We start from the raw sequence: 17,767 nt of genomic DNA, 5'->3' as shown, positions 1-17,767 counted from the left end.
TGCCCTGAACTCGTCTGGAGCAACCTGGGAAGGGCCCTTTCCCTTCCCACTTATCACACTGGGCTGGAGACGGGTGCCTGAGGGTGCGGCCCGTCCTAAAGTGCTCTGATGTGCGCGGTGCCCTTGGAAGGTTGGGGCCTGGGACACCCCTGCCCGGCTCCGCCTGCCGGGAGCTGGAGGAGTGGTGCAGACCACGTGACACACACGCATCCCCTGGCGCTCTTTGGACTCTCCTTTCCCGTGGTTCCGGGAGATGGGACCTCTAGGTGTGTGTTGCTGTGTGGTTTGGGTTTTGTTTTGATGTTCCCAGAAAAATGAGAGCGACTTCCTGAGGCCAAGTGAGCGCGCCCTCAGATCTGGTATTCCCAGCCCTCCCAGTCCTCCAGGCCCTTGCCGATCAGCCCCCGCAGGTCTCTCCTCAGGGTCCCCTGCCGAAGCCTTTCCCAGTTGGCGCTGCTGCGGGAGGTACTTCGAGACACCGAGGGTGTAGAAAAGGACAGGTGGGGCCTGGAGGGGAGGCCCAGCTGTAGTTTTTGCATCGAGCCCTTGTCCAAGTCCTCGGAGTCCAGGGTGTGGAAGGCCTGGGCGTAGCGTAGGAGCCGCTGCCGGTTGACGTCCTGCCTGTCTTCCACCCTGTGGAGCGCGGAGGACGTGAGGGGCAGCTGGGAATGCAAGAGCACCTCCAAGACCGAGGCTTGTCTCTCTCCCGGCCCCACCGCTGGTGGCCTTTCCCTTCTCTGCGGCCCGTGTGGGTGATGTGGCCACCGGCCCTCGGCGGCCAGGCCTCGGGAAGCAGCGGCTGTGGTCCACCGGCTCTGGGGACACTTCGAGGGGTCCCAGCTCCTAATGGGGCCCTTTCCTCACCAGCTCGGTCAGCGGGCTTGGGGCCCCTGGGAGCAGCAGGTGGTCCAAGCTGAGGGACACCATGCAGACAGCGCTGCTCAGGGGACACCCGCCCCCATGACACTCACCGCAGGAACCAGCGGTCCCCCAGGCCATACTCGCGCCCGCAGATCCCAGAGCGCGGCCACAGGCAACGAGGCAGCTTCCGCTCCAGCATCACTGTGGTGGCCACGACCTGCATGTGGGGACAGAGGGGAAGTCAGATATGAGTCGGGGCACAGACGGAGAGATGAGAGCTGTAGACTGAGAAGAAGGCGGGGGATGGAGGCGCGGCAGCTTAGCAACACGAAACCGGAGCTCATGGTTTCCCAGGGATGAGGAACAACACCCCTGATCTGGAAGGTGCTGTGAGCTTTGCTGATCCTCCCCTGTGGGAGAAAGTTGATGGGACTTGAGCCCCATGATTCTTCACCCAAGTGACCTGACTCCATGGCAAAGCCTGGCAGGAAGCAGGGTGGGATGTAGGAGTGGGTGCAGGTGGGATGTGGGGGGATGCAGGCAGGATACAGGAGGGATGCAGGCAGGACTCAGAAGGGATACAGATGGGATGCAGGAGGCAGAGAGACCTGTTCCAAAGAGAACAGGGACCAGAGCAAAGCAGATAAAAAGGAGTCTTAAGGGCTCCTGGATATTTTGTCCCTACAGACATGAAGGCCTCTTATAAACATCCCACTTAGAATGTCAATGTATGTTCATGGAGAAAATATTTTCCTGAGCAAACCCCATTTAGCAATTAAATGCCTTTCAGTTTGGGGAATTTCCACTTTTATTTTGCTGAAATTAACTTTTTGAGATAAATTCATTTCTAAGTATATAATTTTTAATGAGGATTTGATTCACCTAATGGCTTTCTGTCTCCACGATGATCTGACTGAGGATAGCTTTTGCTATGATAGGAAGTTTTTGTGGCATTATTTTTAACATGTCCAATTTTTCTGGGTCAAATTGTGCAGACTTAAATATTGCCAAGAAGACTTGATACTCCAGTGTTTATTAGGGAACAGAATTTACTGGATGTGGTTTTAGCCACTGTTAGCTTTATTTCTTGTTGATTATTTCAGAGAAGACTGAGGTTTTAATGGTTGAGGAAACTGTGAAGAGTTCTTTCCAGCAATTCCAATACCGCTGGGTTGCATTGTTAATCCAATTCTTGTGTACCCTTGCACGATTTTGTATAGCGTGCAACAACTGTCCAAACATACGGCGGGTTCTAAACACCCTACCTCTATCTGAGCCTGACCAGCTCCTTGGCAGGAAGGGCCTGGCTTGCACTAAGCCCCAGCCCCAGGGGCTCACCTGGGCCCTCCAGAGCTCGTCCCGCTCATGGGCCACCCGCCAGTGCGTGTCTCCCATCATGGCGATGAGGAGGTTGAGCATGAGCAGCGTGGCGATGATGGCGAAGGCAGCATAGGTGACACTGTACATGATGGGCAGATCCACGTCGTAGTTGGCAGGGCCATCGATGATGGTGAGGAACAGCTCAAAGGTGCTGAACAGGGCCATGGGGTAATCGTAGAAGTGGCCCAGCTCTTCGGGGTCCTGGGTCTGGAAGATGACATAGAAGGCTGCTCCACCCAAGGGGGTGAGGGTTACCTTGGTAACCATATAGGTGACTTGCCCACACCCAGCTCACTGCTGCCCATGTTGGTCCTGTGCCCTCATCTCTGGTATCACCGCTCCAGCCCCCCAGTGCTCCACACTTTGGGTTTTATGGTCCATTATGTTCTACAAGGTTCACACTCCCGATTTCGAGAGCCACTGCTGCCTAACATTCCCAATTTTCTCTCACCTCTGGGGCACGTCCCATCTGCAGACATCGTACGGCGTCCTCTGATCTCTGCCTCCTCTCCCTTCCCCAAGTTCAGCCACAGGCATCTGTGCTCTCTAGGTCCCTCAACCTCTCCCTCCCGTGGCCCCCATTCTGGACAGATGATTTACCTGAAGCAAAGCCCAGGATGACCACAGCCATCAGCCAGCAGAACCGCATCAGGTCTCCAAAGATCATCTAGGGAGGGAGGAGGCAGAGAGAACATCTCCACACGTTCCCTGAGCAACTGCCCCCTCCCACCTCCAGTGAGCCTAACGTAGGCGGGGGCGGCAAACTATGGTCCTCGGACCAGCCCCACCTGCCTGTCTTGGTATGGCCTTTGAGCGAAGAATGGCTTTTACATTTTTAAAGGATTGTTAAAAAAAGAAGAGGATGATGAACAAGACTGTGTGTAGCTTGCTAAACCTAGATTGCCTACTATTTGGCCCTTTACAAAACTGTTCGCTGACCCCTGCTCTGGGACCTTTCTGTAGGAAACTTGGGGGGAAGGCACTGACCTTCTGGATCATGATGGTGAAGGGGCCCAGCATCTGGAATCCTCGGGCAAAGTACATGACATTGCACCAGCCCAGCACCAGGGCCAGGGACATGGGCACCACCTCCCCGTTGGTGTTGGTGAGCCGCATCACCATGGTTACCAGCACCATGAAGGCGTAGGTGATGCTGGGGGAGGGCAGAGGGGAGTGATGAGAGGAGGGCTGGATGATCCGGGGGACCCGATGACAAGAATGGAACTGGACAGCACCCACACACTCAGAGTCAGCCCTCACACGCTCGACACACAGAGTCACGCACGCACAACTGGAGAGGCGCCTCTGGAGCTGAGGTTCGCCAGAGGTCAGGGGTCCAGGAAGTGGAGCTGGAGCCCTGGCAAGGGAAGGGCTGAGGCTGGGAGAAGGAGACTCACATGAGGACATGAAATGGTCCCCCGAGGATGGTATGTCCAAAGAAGCGAGTGACCCCCATCCTGAGGATGTCTGGAATCTGGAGAGAAGTCAGGGAGACGCAAAGGTGCTGGTAGACCGGAGCTCGAGCCGGATCCCAGGGCAGACAGCCTCACCCCGGGTCCCAGCCACACCTCACCTCTACCAGCAGGATGACCAGAGCCCCGATGACGGTCACCAGCTCCCCCGCCAGCCGCACGTCATCCCTGGAGGTCACATAGGCTTCCTGGGGTAGGGGAAGGATGGTCAAAGCACACAGGGTTCCCAGCATCTGCCCTGCACATGCCGGGCTCCCGTGGCCACAGCCCATCAGAGCCTTTGCAACCTGTTAGGCTCGGCTATTCTCAAACTCTGCTCTTAGAGTAAGAGCATATGCATGTTGCTGTGGGTTCTTTGAGTCCATACCCAGATATTTGATACCTGGGTGAGGGGAAAAATGTGGGTACGAGGACAGGGAAGCGATACCCGTCTGAGAAAGAGCAGAGAGCCGAGCTCTACAGATCTGCTACTCCTAGGGGGTCACCTGAAGTAGCTTCTGCTGCAGGAGAGTGCTGTCCCGGGGGCTGGTGCGGTTGGTGGTCCGGGCCTTGAGCGGGCGGTAGACACAGCACATGGTGAAGCAGACGATGTAGAGTATGTAGATGGCCCCCAGCACGCAGAAGTACGGCCGCCCGTACCGCCGCCACTTGAGGCTCACCAGCTCCTTCACCGGCGTCTGGTCCAGGATCTGGCGAGCCTGAGGCAGGAGGGAGAGCGGGCGGCTCAAAGGCCGGGCCATCCCCACAGGGCGTGTGGCCACAACGACCCGACCCTACCTCCCGCTTTTTGGTGGTGACGATGAGTTCCAGCAGGGACTGATCATCCCCTGAGGAGTCAATCTCCGTGAGGTCGTAGAGGGTGGATGTCAGCGGCCCGTACGTCCACTGGATGTGCTTCCGCTTCTGCACCAGGTGTCGAAACATCTGAGAAGGGTGGGGAGGTCAGGAGCTGCCGGCAAAGGGGATGGTCCCAGAGCAAGGGTGGGAGGGGAGCCCGGAGGACAGCACCAGGGACAGGGTGGGCGCGCTTGTCTTCTCGGCCACAGCCATTTGGGGCAGAGGAACCCACGGTCATGCTGACGCCCTGACTCCCTCCACCAGGCCTCTCCCCGGAGCTTGGAAAAGGGAGCTTGGGGTGGGCCTGAGGGCTTAGGAAAGGGAGGTGACAGGCTGGAGGGCAGCTGCCCTGGGGCAGAGAGAGCAGGTGGGCCTCGGCATCACAGGCAATCCCAGCATGGGACCCAGATCTGTAAGCCCCCCACACCCCAGGGGAGAAAGGAAACAGGGGACAAAGGAAATAGGGGTTGAGAAGGACATCCCAATCTAAGTAGGGAATGGCCCCTCACTGTCAGGGCTGTGTGTTCACATCTGTTTGCTCCCGGGGCCAGCAGGGTAGGGTGAGGATCACTGGAAAGACACCGCAGACATGGGGGCGTCCCTCACCATGGTGTTGCCCTCCACTCCAGCCAGCTTGAAGGGGGTGAGCCCCTGGTGGTTGGGCACAGCCTCCAGGGGCTGCAGGTGGTCTCCACGGCCATCGTAGGACAGCAGCAGGTTGTACATCTGGCAGGCAAAGGTTTTGTTGGGCTGGAGGATGAGGATGTGCAACACTGTGTTTCCTGGCGGAGGACACAGAGTGTCACAGGCCCACTGGCCTAGAGTCCCTGATGTCCCCATCCACACCTGGGGTGGGCCTGGGACCTGTCCCAGCCCCTCCCCTCACCCCCTGGCAGCAGCCAGCTCCCCTCCCCACCTCAGCTCTTACCCAGGGAGTCCTGAGCCCGGATGTCGGCTCCGTGCTCAATGAGCAGCCGCACGATCTCCTCGCTGCCCACACAGGCGGCAAAGGACAAAGGGTGCTCCCCTGGGGACGCAGAGGGATCCGTGGCAGGAGAGCACAGCACGGCAGGATGGGATGGGCCACGTCCCCCACATGCCTGCCTGCTCACCCACACCTCAGCTTGGGTCTTGGGGACACTCGTCTGGCAGAACCAGAAGAAGGGCTGTGGGAATTGGCCTCTGGCCTAATTAAGCCCTGGAAGGGCTGCCCGTCCCGGCTGCGGGGCAGATAGAGCCGAGGGCAGGGCCCCCTCTATCCTTGCCCACCTCTCCATCCTCCCAGCCCAACCTGCTCTCACCGAAGTAGATGAGGTTCCGGGGACTGAGGCGGAAGGCGGCACCCGTGGCTCTGGCAGAGACGCTGGCCCCGTGCGCCAGCAGGGCTCGCACCAGGTTCACGTTCTGGTTCACGACAGCGATGTGCAGTGCGGTCTGGCCTGGCCGGGAGACAGTCGTCAGTCACGGGACTGTCCCCAGGATCCTGCAGCCACGCCTCCCATGAGCACCCATGGTCTTCCTCCCCGAGGGGCAGCCTGGAATTTAGGGCAGGAGCCCTGGGGTGCTCACGGTTCCCAGGGGATGCACCTGCTGCCTGTCTCTTTCCCTTCTCGGGGCCCCTGGCATTTCAGGGTCAGGTGTCCTAATGATGTGCCATCAGGACTGACAAGGAGGAAGGAAGACAGGGAAGGGAATAAAGACCAGGGAGGCGCAGATCCCCTCTTTGGCTTCCCCAAAGTATCCACCACAGAGGCTGACGAAGTCTCCAGCAGGTCACTCCTGCTGTCCACGGCGGGCCCCTGGGCCCCTCACCTTCATAGAGTTCTGATGTCATGGGCTCAAAGACCAGCTCGGGGGCAGCCTCCATCAGCAGGATGGCGGCCTCCAGGTTGTCATAGAGGGCTGCCACGTGCAGTGCTGTCTCCCCCATGGCTCCTGCCATTTACAGAGAGAAGGGTCACATGAGGTGGGGAATGGGGACTGTGCAGAGTCAGGTGCCCACAGCACGAGGTCCCAGGCTCTCCTGGGCAGCCCTGGTGTGGGGCTGGCCCAGGACGTTGGTGCCGGGGACCCTGCTCCCTACCTCTCTGGTGCACCTCACAGGCCTTAAACTTGAGCAGCTTGTTCAGAGCCTGGACATCGTTCTCTTTGGCAGCTAGAAGGAAAGGAGACTCCCAGATCCTACAAGGGAAAGGGATAGAGAAGGCGGCAATGATGAGCGTGCCCAGTTGTGGAGCAGGGGCCCTGGCTTGGCTCCATTCTACACGGATGTGTGTGCCCGGCAGTGAACCCCAAGGTCCTCGATCAAGGCAGGCTGGCCCATGAAGCGCAAAGGCTGCCGATGCCTTTTCTCCTGACAGTCAGTTAACACAAACGTACTTTCTGCCCATTTAGCTTGTGCGGGACTGTTTCCTATTCCCTTGGATGCTGGAACCGGAATATATGATGTGTGGATGTATTCTCTGTGCATTCCAGGCAAGGAGAAGAGTTTTACTCAAACACATATTCACCTCCTGATGGGTAGACCCCTGGAGTGGTCCTGTTTTAGCCTCACCTGGTGCCCTGAGATTGCCCTGTGGGCTAAGCCTTGTTTGGCATAGACTCAGGGTGCAGGGAGTTCCTCTCCCCTATTTGTGAGGAAGTTGACATGCAGAGGCCACTGGGTTTCCTCCCACCACACTGTGCTCTGCCAACCCAACCTCTGCAAAACCCTCAGTCCTGGCATTTTCGTCTCTGCAGTAGCTTCTCCAGGGCTCAACCCGAAAGCAACAGTGGCCCATGAGAACAAGCCGGGCTCCAGGCTTCCCTTCCTCCCGGGAGCTCATTCAGTCATTCATTCACTCATTTTCTCTCTTTCTCTCTCCCCTTTTCTTCTCACTTCTTAACGTCCCCAGTCTTCCTCCACAAAGTGGACCCCAGAGTGTCAGCATCACATGGGCTCTTACAAGAAATGTAAACTCTCAGGCTCACCCTTTGACCTAGTAAACCAAAATCTGCAGTTTAAGAAGATTCCCCAGCTGATTCTTGTGCATGTTGAAGTTTGAGAAGCATTGCTCAAGTATTTGAGTGTGGTCCCTGCATATGAAAACCTATGGCCATAAATCAGAAGTGTGCTGAGGGGTCTCTATTTCAGACAGCCCACATTAAAGTCTGGGAAGCAATGTTCTCCACCATTCCCAGGCCAGCTGTCTATAGGGCCTCGGGTGCTACTTCATTTTGCCTATTAGCACCTATGGAGACATAAACTGTGGCCAACAATGATAGAAGACAGAGAAACAAGAGGATCCAATTTAGAGGATTCATTTATTGAATTTCACGTGGACCTCCCTAAATATTCCCGTTCTGCCCTCCAACCCTTCTCGGGTTTACCCAATTTTGGATTCATGTATCCTTTTTTTGGTTCTTGTCCCTCAGTTAGATTATTGTCTCTCCTTACTTATTATCCACTTCTCACTTATTTTAGGCAAAATCATTCTCTGACTCCCCAGACCATGTCTCTAGTCTTATTCCTACAGTGAACTAAAAATGTTTTTTAAAATCAAAACTTACCCCAACTAAGACACATGGGACACTTTGATTCAATTTTCTCTCTCGGCCTGGAGCCATTTGGTTTTTCTACGGGGAGTGAATGAAATAACCCAATTTACCCATAGATGGCCAATTATGTGACCCACAAAAAGACACAGACAGGAGCTCACACCCTGAAGTGATGGCAGCGGCAAGAAATCTCCTCCAGAGCTGGGGCGGGAGGACCATCAGAGAGGAGCCACATGCCCACACATCTCCCCTGCATGTCACACGGGCAGCCACCAGACCCTGTCAACTTAGCATCTAAAGCTCTCCCTCAATCCAGTCCCCAACTTTCTTGCCCCTACTCACCTTCACCAATTCATGTCCTCATTCTCCAGCCCAAGATTAGCAAAATCTCCTAACAGCTTCTCTGCACCCTGTCTACCCCCAATCCATGCTTCTCCATGCTGCCGAGACAATCTTTCTAAATGGCAAACGCAATCGCAGCTCACAAAAGTCTGATGGGTCCCTAAATGCCCAAGGAGAAGGAACACAGAAGCCCTTACAGTCTTTGTGCAACGACTTTTCCACCCTCTGCTCCTCCCGCCCACTCCTTACACCTGGCATTTCGGCCTCACCACATGCGTCAGCACCGCGGAGCACACTCTTCTCCCCGTGTCTGTGCCCACAGGGTCCTCCCTCCTGGAAACCAGCTCCCCCAGCCCAAGCACTGTTCATTGTGCCCAGAGATACGCCGGGCTAGAGTAGGTGCTCACTGACACCACCTGTGGAAGGAAGGCACCAGCAGCAATGCCAAGGGGTGGTTTGGCTTCACTGCCCTCCTTCCTGTCTCCATCAGCCACCCCCAAAGCCAACCTGCAGCAAACGTATGAACTAAGTGAAAAGTAGCGTGCTTGGTGTGCAAATACAGCTGCAAAACAAGCTTTCGACGCCCCCTTCACCACCACCCTCCCAACAATTTGCCCACACTTCTCCGCAGATCTCCTAGAGCCAGCACTGGAATGGGGGGAACAAAGACCACTTCCTGCACACACCACACACACACCGTCTCCAGGAAGTTTTTCACTCTCCTCTCTGGCCTTACTCTTATTCTGGCATCTTTTACTGTGTGCTGTAATCAGTCCCTGTCTCTTCCTCTACACGGAGGGCAGAGACCAGCTTACTCATCTTTGTACCTCTTCCCTGCCCTCCTCCAATTAGCTTCCAGTTTTGTGCCCCATTTTGACCACCTGTGTGAAAAGTGAATGGAAAGTCTAGAAACAAATCCAAGGGGGGTGACTTATCTGAGTCCAGAGTTTTTGGAGCTCCCTGCCCTCTAAGAGATGAGTGGTGGTGTAGTCAGAGGCAGGCCCAGAGAGTTCCCCTGAGTCCCTATACAGCTCTGAAGCCCACACATGTCCCCCATAAGTCCCCGTTCTCTCTATAAAATCCTTTTCTAGCCTCTGCTGACACTTTAGTGGGTCTGGGGAGGACAAGAAGCTATTTTCAGATCTAGGGTTGACAGATTTACCAAATAAAAGTACAGGATGCTCAGTTAAACTTGAATTGTAGACACAGAACTATTTTTTAGTGTAACTAAAGTATGTCCCACGCAATATTTGGACATCTTTATACTAACAACTTATTATTTATCTGAAATTCAGTTGAACTGGGTGTCCTGTATTTTACTGGCAACCTAGTCAGACCACACCCTGGGTGAAGAATTAGCTTATGACCCAATCCAGCAAGGTTTGTAGAGAACTGGCCCCTTCCAGTTGCAAACTCCAGAATCCAGCACCAAGGAGGTTTGGTGGATGTGTGGACAGGTTCCCGGGATTTGAGACAGAGCCATTACTTGCAATAACATAGGACAGCCACAAGGGGACAGCAGAGAAAGCCCCAGCTCTCATTCTTGGCAGCAAGGCTGACTCCAAACACCTGCCTGTCCTTGGGCCCCACATAGCGGGTGCACAGAGCAGACGTAGCCCAAGATTCTTGTGCTTGGGGCACAGGGATTTCCTGGGCAGCCCACCACAAGAGTTTAGATCACAGCCAGGGAGAAAAGGGCAGGGACGCTGCTAAACACCCTGCACAGAACAGCCCCCACCCCCACCACAAACAATTATCATGCCCCAAATGTCAACAGTGCCAAGGAGGAGAAACCCTGATTCAGAAGCGCAATTTTAGAAATGATATTCTTCACACTAAAAAAAAATTAGAAATTCCTGATACATAAAAAATGCTTTCTTACGGATCATTAAGTACTCAACTAAAGGAGAAACAAAAGGCGAAGCCTTTTAAACTCCCACTGATTAAGTAGCAAAAAGAAATTATAGAGCAAATCTGAAATTATAACAATATGAAAGGCATTTTCAGGTTCTTGTATGTTTTGTGTTATTGGGCAATTAATTATAAAATTGAACAGTCAGTTCAATATTAGACTGGTGGAAACCCAACTGTGAGGTTCCTCGCACAAAAACTATCATAGTTTCTTGTTGAGTAAACAAATCAATAATCTGCCCCTTAGAGCCTCCTCTGGGCCACCAAGTGGGGATTGCCGCCTTCCCCTCTCCCTGTCCCCCTCTGCCCCACACCCCTGCTGCTCCCCCGTCCTCATGGAAGTGAACACCATGTGTGCATAAGTCAGGTTTCGTTTTTAGTTGCTGGGAAACAAGGCAGGATCAAGACAGTCTTGAGAAAAGTTCAGATCAGAATTTTAGAGCTAGGACGGCCTCAGAAATCAAGTGTCATCTGTTCATGTATCAGATGGAGAAAGAAGCTGGAGCCCTGAAGTGACTTGTCCAAGCAAGTCACAGGCAGAGCCGGATGAGTGCCCATTTTGTCACTTCTCTGTCTGTATTCTCTGTGTATTAGGGTTGGAGGAGAGAGAAGACGCAGGGGACTGTGGCACACGCATGGGGCTCACTAGACCGTGAGTGTGCCCTCGGGGCGGGGTGGCGCACAACTCCTGCGTGCAGACGCATGCTGGGTGAGTACATTTCTGTCTGGAGGGTGTTCACAGCCTCTCTGACGCGCTCCTTTTCCATATCAAAGCAGCATCTCACTTAGCAATTTAGCTCTTCACAGCCTTCGAACATGGACTGAGTAATTCTCCCATGTTTCAGAAAAGGAGACTGAGGCAGCATGGCCAAATTATTGCCAGAAGATCACAGAGTTAAAGGCAGAATTCTTGGCCAAGAATCTAGCCCCAGGCTCTTACCACTAAATTATGTGGTTCTTCTAGTTTTATGGCTCCTCCTGTTTCTTCTTGGGGGGTGGGGGGCAGGTCCCAGCAGTGGCCACAGATGAAGGAAAGAGCAGTCATGTGTGGGGAGGAGGCATACACCTGGCGCTTGTGAGCCACCCCCTCGGGCGCAGGTTCCTGGCAATGGGATAAAGAGGCGAAGCCCTGGGGAAAGTGGCTATTCAGAGACTTGGAGCCAGGCCGCCTTCCTAACCGCCGGGACTCCTTTTATGCACGTAAGTAGACGTGTGTGTATGTGTTTGCCGAGGCGGGCGTGCGCGATACATTGGAGCGACCCTGGGCTGCTCACAGACACTTCAATTCATGTACATTCAGACAGGTCTCCATCTGACCCCAGGAAACCCTGCAGTGTGCACTGCCTGCCCTCCACAGCCTCCCTGGGGAGACAAAGCCCCAGCACAGGCCGGGGGCGGGGGTTGGGGGGGCAGCCCCTGTGAAGCTGCCCAGCACACCCACAGCAGCCACAATCAGACACCGTGGCTTCCTCCTCTCAGTTCCCAGAACACTCGCTTAGACCCTTCGTGTGACATTCACCAAGCTCACCTTAACCCAAGCATTTGCCGATTAATAAATTCTGCTTATTGGAACCTGAGCTCCTTGAGAGCAGGGAATGTGTCACATTTATTTTCTGCAAACCTGGTGGAGTGCCTTATGCCTAATAAATGTTTAATGCCTTTAATATCAGGAAATGAGAAAATCTAAGCCCAAGGGAGAGGTGATCTGGAGAAATGGGAGAAAGCTGAGAGCTCAGCTTAGATCCCAACAATGTGGCTTTAAGCAGAGGGGCTGCATGCTAAGACCCAAGGAAAGTCTAACATAGAGGAGTGTTGGGTTCCCAACCATCCTGGAGAAGTCTTAAAGCCTTCCCTTCTCACAGGCCATCCTCTTCCTCGGACTCTACCCCAAAAATCCCTGAGTCCCCCTTGCTCTGGGACTAAAGGAGATAAGGCAGGTGGTGGCAGCAGCTAGCACAGCGCCCTCTGGTTCTCAGTCCGTCACCTGCTCCCGGCTCCCATCGGCCCCCCTCCCCTGTCCGTACTGTTCCTACTTCCATGGCCATCCCATGTTTAACTAGCGGCCCCCACGTCTTCGCTTTGTCTGGTTGACGGCGCAGACTGGGCAACTCCCTGGCCAGGCAGTGTCAGTGTCCTTCTGGGAGGTGCCAACCCAACGGGGAGTCAATACTCCCGATAATCCGGGCACCTGGTGTCCAAGAAGAAGAGGGCCAAGAAACTGGGGAAGCAGATGGGGAGATCAGGGAGTGAGGGGGATCCCCCCAAATGGTGGCAACAGGCCCTCCTAGCCCAAGGCTCCGGAGGAGGCTCCCCCACAGATGGTCTTAAGAAGTTGCTGGGCAGACGCGATGCGTGGAAGGAGCCCATCCTCACTCAGGCTGCACCTCCTGCCCAGGGCCTCCGCTCTGTCCTCCCCTGATGTCAGCACACAAGGCACTCTCAGTACCCCTTGCAAGCCCCTGGGCCTGTCTGTGCTCTGTGCCTGGCTCCCCCAGCCCCGGGGTCCTAAGAGTGGGAGAAGGATGCGTGGAGTCAGTGACACCTGTTCTCTAACAACAATGCCATTCTGTTGCCCCTGTTGCCTCAAGACGTCACCAGCCAGACACGTCCCCAGTCCCCGCTCTCCCAGGTGGGTGGCTGGTGTTAGAGACAGAAAGCCACAACTCACAGGAGCACATCCCCAGACCCAGTCCTTGAACAAAAGAAAACACAAGGGCCCCAGGCAGCCTCCTGGTCAGGACAAGGCAAGCCTCTGTTTTGGGAGATGAAGAAAAATCCTAAGACACAAAAACCTCAGGCTTTCCTCTAGGAAGAGACATAGCATCTACCTCCTTAGCAGCCCAGGGAGGGCCCTGGCACACAGGACTTCCTTCTAGCATGCCACCAACTGGGCGGAAAAATCCAGAAGAGACCTTGAGGAAGAGACTGTGCACAGCGTGGTGCCAGGTTCTCCAGATTTCCCCTCCTCTCCTGCTCCTAACCCTAACCTGCCATGGTGGAGGAAGTACCAATGAGTTTAGGGAAGTTTCGGGGGCCTGGAAGCAGCAAGTGAGATTTCCTTGGGGCTCAAACTCTAGGGTCTCTCGAGTTCCCCAACCTGAAGGAGAGAGTGGGTAACAGTGGCCCTAAACACATCTGGTATTCCGGCAGGTCCCCTGCACCCCTGCCCCCCAGAGAGCTTTCCTGGTCTTCCTTCCTAGGCACCCCATGCCTGGCATACAGTAGGGCCTTCCCCGATGTCTGATGAGATAAATCCATAGGAATGGTAACTATTTTCCCCTTTTGTCTTATTTTGTGGTTACTAGTGTCTGCAGTTCTCTCTCACTTCATTCATTCAATCGTTCATTCATTCCCACATGCATGCGTGTATATACTGTGTGTTTCTGCCAGAGAGACTGTTCCAGAGGCCGGGAGTAGAGACATACCAGGCATTGTCCTGACCTGCCAGCACCTCTTGGGTGCAGGGGCTGTGATGCCAGCCCCTTGCAAGGCCCAGCGAGGTGCTCACAAGAGGCTGGACTGAATTGGATCCGAGAGATAGTGAACACCTGTGTCCATCCCCGCCCCCTCCTTCCCCACCTGGCATCCTGGGGCCCTAGCACTGCGGGCCAGGGCTCTTGAGAACTCTCGAGACAAAATGCTCCCAAGGAGCCAGTCCAGGCCTGGGAGCAGAGTTTGCCCAGCCAAACAAAGAGGTGGCAAACAAAGACGGAGGTGCGAGGGGGCGAGGGTGGCACTGCAGCTGGGGAGGGGGCAGACGGACAGAGGCTTACCTCTTCTGCTGCAGCAGGTTCTGCTCATCTCGGCTCTGAGCCCAGGACTCCCGTCTCTGGAACCATCTGCAGAACTTGCTCCACAGGCAGAGAATTAGCCCCTTCTCCTTGGGCAGTGGCAACCCCATGGGGTGTAGGGCCGGTTCCTTGGGGGGCTGAGGCCGGACCCTGACTGGACTCAGCCTCGGGGCCACGTTGCCCCCCCCAGGGGCCAGCCTGTCCTCTCTCTGTAGAGGTCCCATCTCCTACCTCCGGGGTGAGCTCCCCGGGGAGTCTCCCTGTGGCCAGTCTGGAGAGGGCTCCGAGTTTGTTACACTTGGCAGAGGCAGCGGGGACTGTGGAGCTGCAGCTGGGAGTGAGCAGGAGCTCAGACACTCCCTCCCTCCTCCCAAATTACCTGAGATTTAAAGAGACAGGCCTCAGACCGGCCTACCATGGGGGCCTTGCGTCAACCCCAATTCTTTCTCCACCCAGGTCTTGTTGCTGCCCCTAGGCAAGTCACAGCAGGGCAGGGAAAGCCTTGGAAGAGATTGGCCAGGCCTGCCCTGGACTTTGGGTGACCTCTGGAAAGGCCTGGACAGGTCAGGCTAGCCTGAGAGACTCCAGGCATCCAGGGCGAAGGGGAGGAGTCGGGGTGGCCCATTCCCAGGACGAAGGGGCCCAGGAGTGTGCCCCAGTCCTCTCATTGCCTTCTCCGCCACCTCCTTCCCCTCCACTGTCTGCCGTCCCCCTCCTGTGTCCTGGAGACTTGGACTTTCTTGACTCTTCCAGGTTAATCCCTTGCCCGGCATAGAGAGCAAGGATTCTTAGTCCTCCCAAAGGCCCCTTGCATTCCTCACCAATTTTGGGTCTGCAAACTTTTTCTGCAAAGGGCCAGATAGTGCATGTAAATATTTCAGGCCTTGCAAGTCACGCACAGTCTCTGAGGTACGCTCTTTTTTGTTTGTTAGTGTTGTTTGTTTTTTTAACAACTCTTTAAAGATGTAAAATCCACTCTTAGCTCTCCAGCCAGGGCACAAAATCTAGCTGTGGGCAGATCCCTTCCCTGAGCTCAGGAGACCCTCCACAACGCCACGTACGTGGGGTGGGTGCCAGAGAAAGCACAGGACACACAGTCACATCTGCATTTTGGGTAAACAACAAAGAATTTTTTAGTATAAATATGTCCCAAACTGTGCCAGTATTTTATCTGTCAGTCTTCCAGGGGGGACAACATTTATTCACCTGCTACGGCGTGCTGGGCCACTGAACTGCGTGCTCCCCCGTAAACACACAACAAACCCGTGAGACGGGTATTAGCAGTAAAGTAATCTCCTGAGGTCGCAGAAGTGGCAGAGGTGAGAGTCAAGCCCCCCTCGACGCCAAGCCCACCTTCCTTCTCCTACCGCCCTCCCTCACTCCTGCCGGCACAGAGCTCCAGAGAGGCTAAGTGACTTGCACGTCACACCGAAGAGTGACGCCATACAGCACAAGCCCATCCTCGTCCCACAGCGTGGAACTTGCTGGAAGCCATCCTAAAAGTCCTGTAGCTCACCTTTCCCACTGGAAAGAAGCAGAGGCTGGGTTTATCCGTGTCCCACCGCCAGCCAGGGGTGAGCGGCTGGGCGCCATGCAGCGTGTTCAGTCCCAGGTGTGGGGGTCGGTTCTTAGCTTCGGAGTCAGTTTTTCCCCATCTCTGAGTCAGAGCTGGAAGGTCCAGGGAAGAGAGTGTGTGAGTGTGTGTGGTGCGTGCACACGGAATGTGTGTACATGTACGTGTGTGTGTGTGGTGTGTCGTGAGTGGTGTGTATAGTATGCATGTGTTATGGGTGTATGTGACGAGTGTGTGTGTGCATTTTTGGTGTTTGTGTGTGTAATGTGATGGTACGTGTGATATGGGTGTGTTATATGTAGGCGTATGGTATGTGGTGTGTGTGTTGTATTGTGTTCTATGTATGTATGGTGTGTGCAGTGTGTGACGTGTGTTGTGTGTTTATGGTGTATGTATGTGGTATATGTAATGTGTGTGTGGCTTGGTGTGTGTATGCATGGTGTATATGATGTACGTGTATGTATGTTGTGTGTATATATGATATATATGTATGTTATATGTGGCATGTACAGTGTGTGTATGGCATGTGTGGGCCTATGATGGTATGTGTGATGTGGGTGTGTGTGTTGTACATGTGTTATGTGTATGTCTATAGGGTGTGTGGGGTGTGTGATGTGTGTTGAGCATGTGTGTTGCATGTGTACATGTGTGGTGTGCGTGTGTTATGTGTTGCATGTGCGGTATGTGGGGATGTACACACACTAGCATGTGTGTAGGGAGGGGATGCTAGCTAAGCGGCTGGGGTAGCAGGGCCACCTTCAAAGGGAAAGCTGCCTATGCTCCTGCTTCTGGGCCCACGGCCAGGCAGCGCAGCCCTGAGCAAACAAAGCATTCTGATTAGTGCCGTCCCCACCTGCCAGGTCAGTGGGTTCAGGCTGGGTGGGCAGATGGCACTCGGATCCAAACCTTGAACCCAGGACCTTTGTGCCCATTAGCCAGCGTTTGTCTGCTCACTGACCCACCCACCTCTGCTCTACTCAGCTGCAGGTGAGACCCCAGGTTAGTCCCTGGTGGAGGAGGGGATAATGCATAGCGCGTTTGTCTGGCTGGAGAGGGAGGCTGCAGAGGACAGGATGGGTGGACGAAGTCATTTTCCGAGTTTCTTAACCTCCTGTGGCTTCCTCCAGCTGCTGTTGCCTTGCAGTCAGCCCACAGGTAGAAAATTGAGAACAGGCTCAAAGGGGTTGCAGGGATAGGAGGGGAGGGGAGTTTTGGGGATACAAGCTCTGGCAGCAATGCTCCCTCAGTCCCCACACCCAGCCTCGTGTGCTTGGTCATCAGGGAGGGTGGGCGGCCCCCGGGGGCTCATAACGGCACCCCCATTGCCTCCCAGGCTGACATTGGAAACTACTTTCCCTGTCCCTTCCCAGAGCACTCGTTCCCGGGGGACAGGAAGGACGGTCTGGCCCTCCTCCTCTCTTGGAATGGCACAGCCCCCTCCCCACTCCCAGGCCTGTTCCGCCACCCTGTCAGGGTAACTCCTGACAGGACACGGGAGCAGTCGGTCCTGTGACCCCAAGTCAGGGAGTGTTGGGGGTGAGGGGAGTGAGGGGAGATTAGAACTCATGGGAGGGTGGTCGCGGGGGCTGGCTTCATCTTGCGAGACGTGCCGTCACGCCCTCTCCAACCCGCTTGGCCAGGCTCCAAATTCAAGGAGGCTTTTGTGACGCTGAGCAAGTCACTGTTGTCCCTCTCAGTGGTCTCATCCATAATGATGAGCGAGTGGCCTGACATCGAGTCTGCCCTGACCTCCTGGTGGTTCCAACCGAGCCCTGGGGAGAACTGAAGGGGTCCGGCCTCATGAGAGGGAAAACAGATCTATATCGTGTTGACCTGCTCAGGACGGGGTGGTTCCAACCAGATCTTCATGCCTTGGGCTGAGCCTCAAACTCTAAGTAAAAATTAGATCCTCAGGATTCACTGAGGGCCCCAGAGTAGGACTGGCGCCCTCCAGGGCCCGCACAGTGGGGCTGGAGGTGGTTGGAAAGGTATGTGTGTGCAGATGTCAGTCCCGCAGCACAGGTCACAGTCCCGCTTGGGGCATGGGAGCTGTTTGATGCTGG

The 17,767-nt window shown here is 55.0% G+C and overlaps 1 protein-coding gene across 1 annotated transcript; it reads right to left on the bottom strand.

Annotated features, from left to right (window-relative positions):
* Positions 1–277: 277 nt before the first annotated feature.
* On the bottom strand, positions 278–14,450 carry TRPV6 (transient receptor potential cation channel, subfamily V, member 6). Its single transcript, XM_012665096.1, has 15 exons — positions 14,114–14,450; positions 6,634–6,731; positions 6,363–6,485; positions 5,852–5,989; positions 5,479–5,577; positions 5,157–5,332; positions 4,491–4,637; positions 4,199–4,411; positions 3,815–3,901; positions 3,639–3,715; positions 3,229–3,394; positions 2,842–2,908; positions 2,200–2,468; positions 972–1,078; positions 278–633 (listed from the first exon to the last, which is right to left on the bottom strand). Exons 1-15 carry the CDS (start codon positions 14,353–14,355, stop codon positions 351–353), a joined length of 2,292 nt encoding a protein of 763 aa, XP_012520550.1. The 5' UTR covers positions 14,356–14,450; the 3' UTR covers positions 278–350.
* Between the last annotated feature and the right edge of the window lie 3,317 nt (positions 14,451–17,767).

Source organism: Propithecus coquereli, unplaced genomic scaffold, assembly GCF_000956105.1.
Source record: "Propithecus coquereli isolate 6110/MARCELLA unplaced genomic scaffold, Pcoq_1.0 Scaffold96, whole genome shotgun sequence".
NCBI lineage: Eukaryota > Metazoa > Chordata > Mammalia > Primates > Indriidae > Propithecus > Propithecus coquereli.
Note: the sequence above shows the minus strand (reverse complement) of the source record. Positions and strands in the feature narration are given on the sequence as shown.

Bases quoted from the DNA above. Each gene is read 5' to 3' on its own strand.
- TRPV6 (XM_012665096.1), bottom strand. From the start codon at position 14,355: ATGGGACCTCTACAGAGAGAGGACAGGCTGGCCCCTGGGGGGGGCAAC. The intron at 3,902-4,198 runs GTGACCCCCTAG...CCCCTACCCCAG, and splicing joins TGCAGCAGAAGCTACTTCAG to GAAGCCTATGTGACCTCCAG. The intron at 3,716-3,814 runs GTGAGGTGTGGC...ACTTCTCTCCAG, and splicing joins TGGTCATCCTGCTGGTAGAG to ATTCCAGACATCCTCAGGAT.